This window comes from Nicotiana tomentosiformis, chromosome 1 (genome assembly GCF_000390325.3).
Source record: "Nicotiana tomentosiformis chromosome 1, ASM39032v3, whole genome shotgun sequence".
NCBI classification, from domain to species: domain Eukaryota; kingdom Viridiplantae; phylum Streptophyta; class Magnoliopsida; order Solanales; family Solanaceae; genus Nicotiana; species Nicotiana tomentosiformis.
The window spans coordinates 69,017,925-69,032,634 of NC_090812.1; the positions used below are offsets into that span (position 1 = coordinate 69,017,925).

Sequence of the window (14,710 nt, forward strand, 5' to 3'; positions counted from 1 at the left end):
GATTCACATGCAGAGAAATCAAAAGTACACATGCCAATTGATTGAAGGTTAAAATGTGCTTAGCCATATATTAGAATGACCAAAATAAGAATTTACTAATAATTGAGAAGCCAAAAGTGCTATTATCCCTTCGAGTAAAAATTTTCAATGGGAAATATTATATTTTAAAATAATGGGCCAAATTATAGAATTACTTTTGAAGTAATAATTTATCTATTTTTCTAAGGATATTGTAACATCTCAACTTTATAAGATAATTTTGGTTTTAATATATAGTTTAGAGTAATTTAAAAATAATATTTCAAGGTAAAAATTGAATATTAAAAAAAAAAGGAATCTCACAAAGGCTCACCCTCTCCAATAAGGAAAAGGAAAAATAAAAGACGCGTTTAGTTCCGCGGGTTCAAGAAATAATATACTCATTCCGTTTACTTTTACCCGGCACGTTTTGACTTGTTACGCTTTTAAGAAATAATAAATGAAGTGCATAATTTAATATGATATCCAAATTAATTGATGCATATTTTATTGAATTTGAGAAAATAATTTAAAATTAGTAATAAATATTATGGGTATAAATAAAAATTTATTTTTAGTATATATGTTTAGTAAAAGTGAAAGGAGGGATACCTAAATTAATTGATGCATATTTTATTGAATTTGAAAAGATAAATAAATACTGTACGTATAAATAAAAATTTATTTTTAGCATAAGTTTCAAAGTAAAAGTAAAAGTGAAAGGAAATATTTATATATATATATATATATATATATATATATATATATATATATATACCGCCTCATTTTGGAAACCCCCAACCAGATCAACGTTTCAATTTCTGCGCCGCAACTCTGAGCAATCGAAGACGAGAATGGAACCTTCACGCTCTGCGAATTCCGGGTCCAATTCGAAACGAACCTCTAATTCAGTTACTTCAAACCCTCGGAGTAACAGCAACAATCAAAGCAACAAGAAGAGGAAGACGAGTCAGAAGACCCTAGGCATGGCTTGGGGCGCCAATTCTCGCTCTGCTTCTCGTCCTGCCTTCAGTAGTTCACCTTTCTCCAATTTTGGAAGGTAAATATCTTCTTCTTACTCAACTTTGTTTACACTAATCTTGCGAAATTTTAATGTTGTGCTAGGTCACAATCTTGTGAAAATTATTTAGGATCTTTATACACAGTCTTGAATATTTTAACAGTTTAATGGGCGGAAGAGTGTTTTCCTTCTAGTTGACTTCGAATAAGGTGATCATCATGAAGACGGCCACTAGTAGAATGTGTTGATCACAAAGAAATATTATTTTTGTTACTTTACAAGCGTTAATTATTGGCCAAGTGCACTATTTTTTTTTACAATTTTTACTTCATAAGTGCACTCCTTCTTCTCGCTTTAGATTTGAATGTATATAGTGCATGCTATGTGTCTTGTTGCTGGTGCGTTGCCCCTGCCAATTTGCTGATCTTATCATTGAACTTTGCTGTAGTTACATGGCCGTGAAGAATCAAAAGCTTAGCGATCAGTTTGATGCGGAGGCGTCGAGCACTTCTCATAGTGGTCCAATTTCTTCAAAACCTATATTTCATGGCGTTTCCATTTTTGTTGACGGATATACAGTTCCCTCCAGTCAGGTTTAATGCTTTATGGTTTCTTCCTAGTCATTATTTTCGTGATGGGGATTAATGGAATATGATTGCTTGAAATTTTAAGAATTAAAAGATCATGAATCTCATGACGTCGAATGTTGTTTCTTCAGTAGAAAACCTTCTCAAACTTTTGAATTGCCGAAACAAATGATTACTTGTATTCTACTTTTCTGTGACTTTGAGAGTTTCTACTTGTGTAAGAAGAGTTATTCAATCTGCACATAAACCCTTATACAAACATCCATCCTCAGTGCAATCAATACCTTGAGCATAGACTTATCGTATTCGTTTCCGTATTTCACTAGAATTTTTCATAGACTTATCGTATTCGTTTCCGTATTTCACTAGAACTTTTCGTATAGAAGATCAGGGTTGTTTCCCTTGCAGTTTATTGATTTCATCAACTTTTTCAGGAACTTCGAGGATATATGCTGAAGCATGGAGGCCGTTTTGAAAATTATTTTTCTAGGCGTCGTGTTACGCATATAATCTGTAGTATTCTTCCCGACAGTAAGGTCAAGAATTTGAGGTCAGTTGTAAAATCAAGTTCATCAGGTTGTCACTTTCTTATTTTTGTATCTCTGCTGAAATAGAAGTTGTAATTCTTCTTCTTCTAAGATTTGTTTGAATTTGATATAGGTCATTTAGCAGGGGACTTCCAGTAGTCAAACCCACATGGGTGTTGGATTCTGTCGCTGCAAATAAGCTTCTGAATTGTAAGTTTATACTTCCGTGACTTCCTTTTTAATGCAAACGAGCAAGTTGACCACTTGTTTATAAGTTAGCTCTTTTTATGGGTGATCTTCCCTGTTTCTATTTTTTGTGGGTGAAAGGATATTGTTTACAGAAGCTATTGAGAGAATCTATGCTTATCCTTCCTCCTAGGCCTCTTTTTATTTGTTGAATTGGCAAAGGGGAATAAAAAGATGAGAACAAGAAACTGCTCTTTTTACGTGTCAGCTAAATGCTTGTATTATATATCTGCATTGCAGTAGTTTACAAGTTCAGGCCCTACCTTCATCTAATCAAGAGTCAATTGAAGGGAAACATGAAAATGCTAACGTACTTGAATCTTAAGAAGACTACCTTGTTACCTTAAGACAAAAAGTTTATTGCGAGGTGCATGCACCTTTGTCAAGTTCTTTATGAGCCTTGGGCTGCTGCATGAGTTTTGTTTCATCATTTTGTTGTAAGCTTTGCTGATTTTATTTTCTTATTCTTTATGTGACTCACATCAGTACTTTCAATTTTCTTTCTAAGTAACATCAGTCCTGTGTTGCCTTCAGGGGTTCCTTATCAGCTTGATCAGCTTGCAAGTGAAGTTAATAACCAGCCTAAGCTATCTGCTTTCTTTACGAAAAACATTTCCGTTTCTGATGATATAGCAACATGTTCAACTGTCCAAGCCACATCTAGTGTTGAGAGTCCAATGTCATATGCTGGACCAATTGAAGATCCTATATCCTATGGAGAGTGGCAATCTGCAGAAGATTTGAAGCCTCGTGATCTAGAATCTAAAGATCTAATGCAAGAGAACTACAATGTAGCTAGAGTTGAAGAGTCAACTTGTAGCGTGGCAATGCAGGAACTGAGTGATGCTGCAAGTGGAGATGGAAGCCATGCTCCATTATCAGCACCTTCCAGTCCTCACAACTGTGCATCAGCTTGTAGCGACTGGACGAGTGATCCTGTTAACGAGGGGCCATCAAATTTAAAGATTCCTAGGTCTCCTAATCAGAAACATTCAACTCTAGTTGATGCTAATTTTGTGGAAAATTACTTTAAGGTACGTATGTTGATATCTTGATTTTGGTTTTGCTATTGCTTATCTTGTATTTATCCCCAAAAAACACAATTGCAATGAATGATCTTTACTACCAAGTTCATTTTACTTTTCCTTTGGCATCCAGATTTGTTGGGGCCTTTTGATTCGATGAGATTACCTGCTTTTTCTTGTGGATCTATTAATTTGAATTTGTTTATTTGCTGCAGCTATGCGTGTCATAACTAGTATATGTATAAATGTATGTATATATTGATAAATAACTGCATAGCGAAATATTAAAAGCAGATAGTGCTGAAGTGGCTGACACATTCCTCATGTGCTTAGCATTCTAGGTTGCATTTCATTGGCACCTGGAGAAACCGGTATCGTAAACGGTTTCCAAGCTCTCCAGGTGGATTTAGATGCTCAAGTTCAGGCCCTAGTTCTTCAGCCACAACAAATAAGACGATCATTATTCATGTGGATATGGTAATTTCTGCTTCGATGATCTGAAAACCTAACTTGTTCTCTTTATGTTGTTATTACTGCTTCTATGTTCTGGCTCCTCTTCCTTCTCACCCTCCTCGAGCTGAAGGAATGTCATGAATGATATACTACTTTACTTCTCTCGTCATGAATGATATACTACTTTACTTCTCTCTGTAGATTATTCTCTGTACTAAAACAACTAATTCAACTTTATTTGTTCAGGATTGCTTTTTTGTGTCTGTGGTCATTAGAAATCGCCCTGAGTTGAAGGATAAACCTGTTGCCATTTGCCATTCAGATAATCCACGTGGAACGGCAGAAATATCGTCAGCGAATTATCCTGCTAGGAGTCATGGTGAGTCTTTCAGCCAGTAATTCTACCTTTTAGTAAACATCATTCTGTGTTGGAAACTTGATTGTCATTCATAGTTTTGTCTCATAGGAGTAAAGGCCGGAATATTTGTCAGAGATGCCAAGTCACGTTGCCCTCACCTAGTCATACTTTCTTACGACTTTGAAGCTTATGAGGAGGTGGTCTTGCTATTCATTTTCTTCTTCTTGTTCTTTTATCCCCTTTTAATTAAATCCTTCCTGTATTTGGATTTGGGTCCTATTGAATCTTATTTGGCTTGCAGGTTGCTGATCGCTTTTATAACATCTTGCACAAGTACTGCAACAAAGTGCAGGTATGGCCTCAGAACTCTTTTTTGAACAACTTTGCTATGTTTGTATCTCTTGATTGGCAGTAGCTACTGAATGCAGGCCGTAAGTTGTGATGAAGCATTTTTAGATGCCACTGATTCTGGAGTAGAGGACATTCAAGCTTTTGTCTCAATGATCAGAAAGGAGATTCTTGATGCGACAGGCTGTAGTGCTAGTGCTGGTATTGGTGGGAATATGCTTATGGCACGTCTTGCCACTAGGACTGCAAAACCTGATGGGCAATGTTACATCCCTGCTGAGAAGGTAGCTTCTGTTCTAGCTGTCTTTTATATGTATGAATTGGGAAGGGCTTATGCCTTTGATTTCTGTCATCTTTATACCTGTATTTTCTACTATATTACAAACTCTATTTTGTAGCTACATATTTATTGGTTACATGTCATTGCTTCTCTTTAACTACGTGAAGTTAATCTCTTCTTACCAATGCATTTTGAATTTCCACGTACTTCTAAAAAGGACATGCCGCAAGTCAATCAGATTTTATAGGCTCCACTGTTGAAAAGTGGATTTTTTGCCAGGGCTTCGACATCCTGTTGCTACATGAGATGTTGGGCTCTTTTTGCTTCACTTTGTTTATGTCTTCATCCTGTTCAAGCATAACCTACAAAATCTGGATTTTAGATGGAAATCAACATGAATCCTTGTTTTTTGTAAGTAAAAAAGAAGTTAACTTTTTTATTTACTTATCAAAAAAAAAAAGAAAAAAGAATCCTTGAATTCTTTTATCAAAGGATAAGTCACCGAGAATGGCTTTTTTGATCACATAATTTTGCCCCATCACTGATACTATATAGCAAACAGATATTTCTCTTGGCTAGATCGTTGTTGATTAACTTCCGTTCTTCATATCATCTTATATTCTAGTGTCTAATATATGTAGTGGAAAAAGAGGAAAACAAAGACTTGAAGATCATTTTGGAGAAGTAAAATAACCATTGTGATATACTGTGCTGATTTATCTTGTTGGCTATATCAGGTGGAGGAGCACTTGCGTGAACTTCCAGTAAAAGCACTTCCCGGAATTGGTCATGTGTTGGAAGAGAAGTTGAACAGGAGACAAATTACAACTTGCGGGCAGCTGCGTATGATTTCCAAGGTTTTCATCATTTAGTTTCTTCCTACAATAATTTGGTGACTGCTCTCATGATGTAGATTTTCTGTCTACTTATAGTTTGTGCAGAGCAATCACTGTTTTGCATCTCTGTTGATCTGGTTTCTCTCAGATACGTTCTATTTTATTGCACTTAAAGAAAAACTATAAGAGGACTTCATGAATCACTAAATTTCTTGCTACAAAAGATAGATGATGGAGTCTTCTTGTTCAGTTTATGTTTGTTATATTTGTTCTTGATAAATGGTATTTTATTAAAGATAGTACCAAGAAGGTACTGCAAAAGTACTAAAGGGCGAGTGGCCTAGCTGGAGTGGTAACCTTGGGAACCAAGGTTTGAATTCGAGCTGAGATGACACTTGTTGAATTCTTGCGATCTGCCTCTAGGCTATGGAAAAGGGGGAGGTAGATAGAGTTATTTGATACTGCCAATGGAGGTAGCACGTACTCGGTGGACTAGTCGAGATGCGCACCATCTGCACAAATAATGCCATTCCTTAACAAAAGAGCAATGTCATGTTAAGTCACTTGTTTATGTGCCTTCTCTGTCCATAGCCCTCCATGAAACTTTATTTTCCATTTTTTTTGAAATAAGTTTCATGTTTAACAGGCAATCTCAACTGGATAGCTATCAAACAAAAGTGAGGCTTGTTATTCATAATGCCTCCTTGAGTCAGAGTCCTCTTTGCCACTTGTCCTCCCAGTTTCATGCGCACATTCCCGCCCATGTAAAGTCAAGAATTGTTGGAATCGTCATTAGCTACAGAGCTGATGAAATAGGAGATACATCGTTTATTTAAGGCTGCATTTATGCCTATTTGGCTTTTTCAGCTCCTGGAGTTTATTTCAACTAGCGATGTTTTGTTAAACTCATCGTTAAATATGTTTTCAAATGTAAAATGAGAATATCTTGCCTTACTTCTTGTGAAAACTATGATCTAATCAGTGCTTAAGAAATCCCTTATTCATATGGAGGATGTTCTTTTGAGAAAAAAAGTATGTCGAACACATTACAGCACTTAGATCGCTGGGTGGTTATCTTCTCTTGGAATTGCTCAGGACTTGTTTTCACATTACAGCGCTTGTTGAAACTTGTTACTTTATCAAAAAGAAAAAAGTGCGTGTGTTTGTTTGTGTATGAAATCTCCCACTTATTTGTTGTGTTTCCAGGAAACTCTCCAGAAGGACTTTGGTTATAAAACTGGCAGTACGTTATGGAACTATAGTAGAGGGATAGATGATCGGTTGGTTGGCACGATACAGGTTAGGACCACACAGATTATCTTACTGTATAACCCTTTAGTTTGTATACTTTTCCTTTTGGATTGTGTCATAGTCACAACTGATTCGCGAATTCCCATTAACTCCTTTATTTTGCTGTTTCTTATTGTTTTGAATATTCTAGACTTGCTTAATGATTGATGAGTACTTTTTTTGCCTCCTGTGCTTGTTGTTGCTTCTACCTTGCATTCTGGTGCCAATATAAGCAGTCACAAGTAGTATTGGGGTGTGTGTGTGTTTGTGTATGACATTTACAGAGCGAATTTCTGGTTCAGGTTTGAAAATAGTAAGTAGTAATAAACACTTGCATAAGATTTCTGTAGAGATATTAAAAGCAGTTCTAGTACCTGTCCGAAGGAAGCAAAAGCTAGTTACATGCTTTGCGTCTTGCATATCTGCATCATAAAGTTTGTCATTCTTGTTTTGAATCAGTCATGCGGTTCCAAGCCAAATTTATTAAACCTTTCTAGAACCTTTTGCAGGAAAGCAAATCCATTGGTGCAGACGTTAACTGGGGCGTAAGGTTCAAGGATCTGAAAGACGTTAGATCTCCACAAACAATCATTGTGTGTTTACCCTTTATATTAATGCTTATAGGAACTAAACGCCTTCTCAATTCAGGTACAACATTTTCTTTTAAACCTTTGCAAGGAGGTTTCATTACGTTTGCTGGGGTGTGGAGTGAAAGGCCGCAAGTTTACCTTGAAGGTCTCTCTCTCTCTCTCTCTCTCTCTCTCTCTCTCTCTCTCTCTCTCTCTCTCTCTCTCTCTTTTCTTGCCTTATGAAGCCGATTATTTTTATTTAGATCATACAGAGCTATTTTAGCTGAAACTAGTCAAGAATGCATTCTTACTGGGGTTTTGAATGTGTTGTATGATTGGATGTTCATGCTGTGTTGCACCTAATCTATCAATACAGATAAAGAAAAGGAGGAGTGATGCAGGGGAGCCAGTAAAGTATTTGGGCTGTGGCGTTTGTGATAACTTGAGCCATTCTGTCACGGTATTCGTATTTCTGTGATAACCTTGTGATCTATGTTATCTAACTGGAGAAATTTCTATTTCCTTCCTAGTTTTAATTGCATTGTGGCTATTGTAGGTGCCAATGGCTACGGATAGTGTTGATGTGCTTGAGAGAGTCGTTTCACAGCTCTTTATGACTTCACATATAGGTAACTGCTTTGCTGAAGTCAATGTTACGCTTCAAAATAAAGGTTTGAGTTTGCACCCATGGCTGTGACCTAGTGATCAGTGAACTGCATGCAAGATTGGGGTTCAAATTCTAATGGAGACAAAAAAACACCAGTGATTTCTTAACATATGCCTAAGCCTTGGTTTGCAAAGTTCGGTGCCTGTGTGGCGGGTGTAGTCGAGGTGAACCGCAAGCTGGCCTAGACACCACTCTCGGCGCCAAAAAAATAAAACAACAAGGGTTTAAGTTATATGCACTGATAACGTGAAATTTTTTACACTTTTTGGGCTTTTCTTAGGTAATTTACTTTATTAAGTGTCGATTGATAACTTGATAAAATTTAAGTAATCTCCCGACAACCGGTAAAACTACACTAATAACATTGCTAGTGTGTATAACTTAAATTATTGAAATAAATGTATATGATGAAACTCTATGTATGAGTTGCTTATACCCTTTTTTCTTAGAACAACATCAAAGCGAAACTTTTTATTAAGGTTAATGAATGCAAGAGTAACCAATACGGTATACCTCTAATTTGATAATATTTACTTGGGAGAATGAATGTGAATCATACCAGTTCAAACAATAATTATAAGGTTACCTGTGACACATCTATAGCTAGTGTGGATCGGTGACTATTTATTTGATATATGGTGAGTAACCTGATTATAAAATGAAATGATAGTGTACTTGTTTTTACTTTGGCAGTGCTGTAACTTAAGTCCTTGAAATAAATAAATAAGTTTCATTAAATATGTATGTATGAGTTTTTAGTGCCTTTTCTTAAAGCAAGATTGAAAGGAGAAATCAAATTATAGAGATAAATATGCAAGAATAATCATTACGTCAATTTGTTTGTATTAACTTTGAAATGAGAATGAATGTGAGTGTATCCATGGTTAAAAAAAGGCCTCGATATTTCAAATGGAAATCAATTATGTTTAGTTACATCTTTCTAGGGTGAATCCCAGAATGGGAATAGATTATCTCATGAAATTTTTGTTGATCTCAGTGTCATTCAGTATAAATAGCGTCTTTAGCTATGTTCTCGGGACTAATTAGCTTCGCATTCAAAGTTATGGGCCTTTGTTGTGATTTTTGTCTGGTTTATCCTTGTTGCTTCCTAGTTTTGGTTTTCCATCTTGATACATCTGAGCCAGAGTGATTATCCATTTGCTATGAGAGTCAAACAAATAGTTTTAGACTGTAATTCTTAAATAAGCTTTTTATGCCATATGAAATGCGAAAAGATAGAATTCTATGTGTTCATATTGGTTTTTTGTTCCATATAAGAGAAAGAAAATTAATCATTTCTTTGTTTAAGAAATAAGCCAAATGCTATGACTTGTAGGTTACCTTGTTTTCTGCTTCTAATATGACTGCCGCTTTAACTGTTGCTGTGCAGATGTGGACGGCATAAGAGGCATGGGATTGCAGGTCTCAAAGCTTGAAACTGCGGATAGTTCCAAGCAAGGTTTTTGTTCTGACAAGAATTGTCTTTCTAGTTACTTTCCCTTTCCTGTAAAAATGCTTGTGATTTCTTTGTGTTTGATATATCTATCTCTAGGCCAGTTATGATGTTTTGATGATGACAGTATGCCATTTATGAACTGGTTTTTATTACTTTCATTGACGTATATCCAGGGAAAGAGAGATATTCCATCAGATCTTGGCTCACTGCTGCCTCTACTAAGACCGGCCACAACAGAAGCAGTAGTCATGAAAAAGGTGTTGATGCAGGTTTGACTTCCCTAATTGCTTGCTTTGGTTCTGTCCAAATATTTATTGCCTCTGATCATGCCTATTATTGTATGATTGAAGTATTGTTAATTAAACTGGTACTGTAATTCCATGGTGGTTGCATTGGCTGTGTTCTAGCTCATGAAAGGTTTTTATAGGAATCTCTTTAATTTGCGTGTCCTAGAAATACTTGAGGACATCATAATTTGTTGTCTTAGATTGTTTTGCTCCTTTCTCTGGCCACACAAGAGAAACTTAATAGGATTTTTATCGCTGCAGCACTGATGGATGTGAAATCTATTATTTAATGCTTCTGTTAAATTTTTGAGTATGATAGTTTTATGTTGCATCATTTCAACTTATTCCAACATATGTTTCTGTGTTTTCAACAAATTATTAACTAAAACGTATCACCAAACATGTATTGAATTCATGCTCCACTGATGACATGCTGATTTATTGAAATCATGCTCCACTGATGACATGCTGGACTATTTGGATTCAATCTACTTCTCTGATACTGCAGATAATGGTAAAAACGGTGTTGATGAACGTCAGGTTCAGTTGCAGGGCGATTCAAGTACACCTTTTATTGAAATGACTGAAGCGTCACCCTCTGTTACTGCTGGTTCTGGACAGAGGGGAACTCTTCCTCCTATGAATGAGCTTGATATAGGAGTTATAGAGTCTCTTCCTCCTGAGGTCTTTTCAGAAATTAATGACATGTATGATGGAAAATTGGCTCATTTTATTACTGAAAAGAGAAGCAAAGGTGAATATACATTCCCTAAAATTACAGAAGTTTGTTTACAACAATTAGCTTATGTATATTTCATGTTGTTATAAGCTTTTGCCTCAATTCTCATATCTTTTAAATTTGGTGTATCAGAAAAAGAAAACATATCTTTTGCTTGCCCTGCTGCATCAGGTGAAGCTTTTGCTGCATGTGAGGTATCTTCTCCATTTTTTCTTTTCTTGGGCTGGCTTAGTATTTCCTAGTTTAATTTCAATGATGGTTATCTTGTTTCTACGACTTAATAGTGTTGATTTCTGGTGGCTATTACAGGAGCAGCAGTATAATGAAGAGGAAATCCAAGCGGTGGTCTCTTGTCCTAATAAGCTTTTTGTTGGTATGAAAAGTGAGCCAGTTTCTGATGCTAGTGTACCAAATCTGGGCTTGATTAGTAATGCTCCCGTCTCAGGAGACAGCGGTCTAATGCCCTCTTCTCTAAGTCAAGTAGACACCTCGGTTTTTCAAGAATTGCCTGAGGACTTGAAGACAGATATTCTTGAACTCCTTCCTGCACACAGGAACACTGAATCATCACTAGATGCTTCCTTGGTATGTGCTAATAATCAGAGCAGTACAGGTCCTTCTATTTCAAGCATTGACTTGTGGGTTGGAGATCCACCAGAATGGATTGACATATTCAAAGCCAGCAACTGTCAGATTTTGTGGATTTTGGCAGAGATGTATCAAAGAGCAGGGGCAAAAAAACAGTTATCTTCTGTATTGCAGAGGACTATGTCTCAGATTTATATTCTCCCGGATGTGGGCACTGATGGATGGGCTGAGGCTGTTAGTTGCTTATGCGAGCTTATCAAGCAGTATTTAAAATTAAAAATTTCAACAGATATTGAAGAGGTTTACATTTGTTCTTGCCTTTTAAGAAGGTATATACTAGAGACTACCGATGCATACATCCAAGTTATCTGCAGTATATATGTTCATTTTCTTCAGCACATTTCTTTTATAGGCACTTGCTTTTGTATTTCTCTTCCTCAGCGTCATCTTAAATTTTCTTTCTTGATGTTATTGTAAAACATGCAGAATCCAAGATGATGAGAAAGTTAGACAGCCACTTAATGTAGCTTTTCAAGTAAAAATTTGAAGGACACAGAATGGCAGACTTGTGGTCTTGCCCTTTTATAATAAAAAAGAAATATATTGCTGTTATTTTTGGAAAGGTTAAGTATAAATATGGGAGGAAGGGCTGTACTGTCCAAGAGAAACTAAGGATAGAGTACTAGGTCTTCGAAGATTCATGTAGGCTTCTCCTGTCGTTAACCTTTCACTTGGCGACATTCCCCACAACAGCTGGTGACGAAGTTCTTAGATAATAACTGAAGGGACTCTTGAGTCTTTTCTACTTCTTTCTTCTTTGTCCTTTTTCAGGTGCTTTTGGTAAATACATCTTCTAGCACAATGATGACATAGGCCTTCATACGCCTCATAAGATGATCTTTGTTGTTTGGATTAATGGTAGTGGAGGTAGAAATTTATATATAAGGGATTCAAAAAATACAATGTGACTGTTGATTTTTGAATTTGAGACCTAAAGCAACTTTTGGATCCCTTTTGTTGCTTATTATTTTTTGATAACCGTGGTGTCCGGGTCAGCTTGCGCACACCTCGACTAATTCCACGGGATACCTGCTACCTCCCACTAGCAACATGTACCAGGTAACTCTATCCACCAAGGCTTGGATAGATGGGAAGAAATCACCTAGTGTTTTTTGTCTCCGCTGGGAATTGAACCTTAGACCTCATGGTTCTAACCCACTTCATTGACCACTAGGCCACACCCTTGGGTGCCCCTTTATTGCTTATATATAACCAAAAAAAATCGTTTTTACCTTATTTACACAGTATAAATTTTCAACAATGAGGATTCTGTTGAGAAACCCCTCCCCTCCACCTAATTCCGCCACTGGTTTGGACATTTTGGAATTTTTGTACGTTGTTTTGATAATATTTACCTACTTTACTGCAAGTGGCAGCACAAGTAAACATGGTTGGAAAGTGCAACAGGGCTAATACATTTTTTATTTTTATTATGAATGAAGGGCCGGTCTAACGTTATTGAAATTGTGACATCAGGTTGACTGCAAGGTCAAAGATTTTCGTAGAAGTGTACAACAACATGCTTCCTCATTTTCAGGTACCATAAGTAGTTCCATTTTGTTTTTCTTGTTGAGATAGGTGTATCCATCATTATAGCATTTAGAATCAGTTTTAACAGTGAATTCGGGAGCTAGCCTGATAAAGTTTTTGAAACCATCGGTTTAGATGCATCGCATTCTATTTCACTAGTAAATTCAAGTTTATATTCTGTTATAACAGTGAATTCGTGAGCTAGCCTGATAAAGTTTTTATCTCAATTTGTAGGCATCGGTTAGTGAGAGCTATGGTGGCAGCTTTTGTATAGCCTCTGTGATGGAGTGATGCGTGGCATGCCTTCTTTGCCAAGTAAAAGTCTCAGGTGCTCTACATCTACAAGTCCGCATTCTGTGAGAACTATGGGGGCAGCTTTTGTATAGCCTCTGTGATGGAGTGATGCGTGGCATGCCTTCTTTGCCAAGTAAAAGTCTCAGGTGCTCTACATCTACAAGTCCGCATTCTGTTTTCTCACGTGCTCCGCTTGTAAATTGGATATAGTTGCAAAGGACCTCTGGTATAAGAAGTCACACCTGGTCTAACAGAGGATCATGCGATTATTTATTGGTTTCACATGAAGTTAGAAGAGCCCCGTTATCTTTGATGTCCTGTCTTCCAAGATAGTGACTTCGGTCATGCAGGTGAGCACTTATTCATTCAATCTTGCTTTTGAATTTCCTGAAGCATGACTAGTTTATTCATGAGCTTTTAATGAAAATGTGAACACTCTATACTAGCAATCTTGCTTTTGACTTCCCTGGCAATTCACTTATTGAATATGTATGTTCTCCTTTTTCTTGATTTTCCACACTATTCTTCCACTTTTCATAGTACCGAGTCTTACTTACGTGTTATTGTTATTGCTTTTCATCTGTTTTCTGGTACTTATGATGCTGTTATTATTTCTATGGTTTCGGTACTGATATATTGTCTTTTTTGTCTCCTTGAGCTGAGGGTCTATCAGAAACAGCCTCTCTACCCCCTTGGGATAGGGGTAAGGCCTGCGTGCACTCTACCCTCCCCGGACTCCACTTGTGGGATTTTATTGGGTTGTTGTTGTCCTTTTTCTTGATTTCTCTTCTTCCCCTCCTCATATGCCTCGAAAGGACCTAGATCTGTCATGACCTCTTTAAGATTTCTGAAGCTCTGAAGTATGTCCTTTTTTGTCGAGGATTTTGTAAACTTCTGCGGTCATTGTAATGCAAGATCTGATAGAGACGGTTATTTGTAATCCACATCTCATTTGCCAAATTCTGTGTCTTCATTTCATTTTCATATATTACTTCAAGTACTTACATCTTTCACCAATTCCTTTTTTATGCTTCTAAACAGAGAGTTGAAATCCTAATCATACAGAGTGGGGGTATATTGGGTCTGAAAGACGTCTCCCCAGGTTAAGCTGACAGAGCTGGAGATCATGGTAGGTACCTGTGTTTTGACTGTGTTGCTTCCAATTCTTATAGGTATACATCCCAATTCTTGTAGGTATACATTTGTCTTTCCTCTTTGCTTGAAGTTACATACTATTTCTCTTTGATTGTGAATAATAATTTTGTAGTCTGACTGCTGTCTCTTTTCTGTTAGGTGGTTGCTTTCAGTGTTGGATGCACATACGTGCACCTGACGGATGGTGAAGGATCTGAGATTTTGTTTTTAGGGGAGTTTAAACCCTCTATTCACACACTGTAACTGCTACTGAAGACCGTAAGCAATAAAGTGGGTTGATGAGGTGAAAAACTGTTCTCTTTAAATTTTAGCATTGTGAACTAATATCTGGAAGAATGATGCGTTCTTGCTAAACAATAAAAAATCAAGTTCATCA

At 36.7% G+C, this 14,710-nt stretch overlaps 1 protein-coding gene across 4 annotated transcripts; it reads left to right on the forward strand.

Annotated features, from left to right (window-relative positions):
- Nucleotides 1-793: 793 nt before the first annotated feature.
- Nucleotides 794-14,710, forward strand: LOC104106518 (DNA repair protein REV1). Of its 4 annotated transcripts, none has more exons than XM_070184427.1 (25): nt 794-1,078; nt 1,488-1,632; nt 2,061-2,176; nt 2,287-2,363; nt 2,934-3,433; nt 3,758-3,901; nt 4,124-4,256; nt 4,344-4,432; nt 4,537-4,587; nt 4,664-4,867; nt 5,601-5,720; nt 6,906-6,998; nt 7,499-7,558; nt 7,638-7,724; nt 7,935-8,018; nt 8,115-8,187; nt 9,616-9,684; nt 9,855-9,950; nt 10,477-10,722; nt 10,840-10,901; nt 11,017-11,624; nt 12,832-12,892; nt 13,120-13,529; nt 14,221-14,373; nt 14,473-14,710. In XM_070184427.1, the coding sequence occupies exons 1-23, from the start codon at nt 873-875 to the stop codon at nt 13,174-13,176; spliced, it is 3,381 nt and encodes a 1,126-aa protein (XP_070040528.1). In that variant the 5' UTR covers nt 794-872; the 3' UTR covers nt 13,177-13,529; nt 14,221-14,373; nt 14,473-14,710. The 4 variants fall into 4 exon arrangements, with proteins under 4 accessions (XP_070040528.1, XP_009613375.1, XP_009613374.1 ...); XM_009615080.4 differs by having other exon boundaries at nt 14,221-14,351; XM_009615079.4 differs by having other exon boundaries at nt 14,221-14,308.

Excerpts from the sequence above, each read along its gene's own strand:
- LOC104106518 (XM_070184427.1), top strand. The coding sequence starts at position 873 with ATGGAACCTTCACGCTCTGCGAATTCCGGGTCCAATTCGAAACGAACC. Across the intron at positions 3,434-3,757 it reads TTGTGGAAAATTACTTTAAG|CATTCTAGGTTGCATTTCAT; the intron begins GTACGTATGTTG and ends TCATGTGCTTAG. Across the intron at positions 4,433-4,536 it reads ACTTTGAAGCTTATGAGGAG|GTTGCTGATCGCTTTTATAA; the intron begins GTGGTCTTGCTA and ends TTTGGCTTGCAG.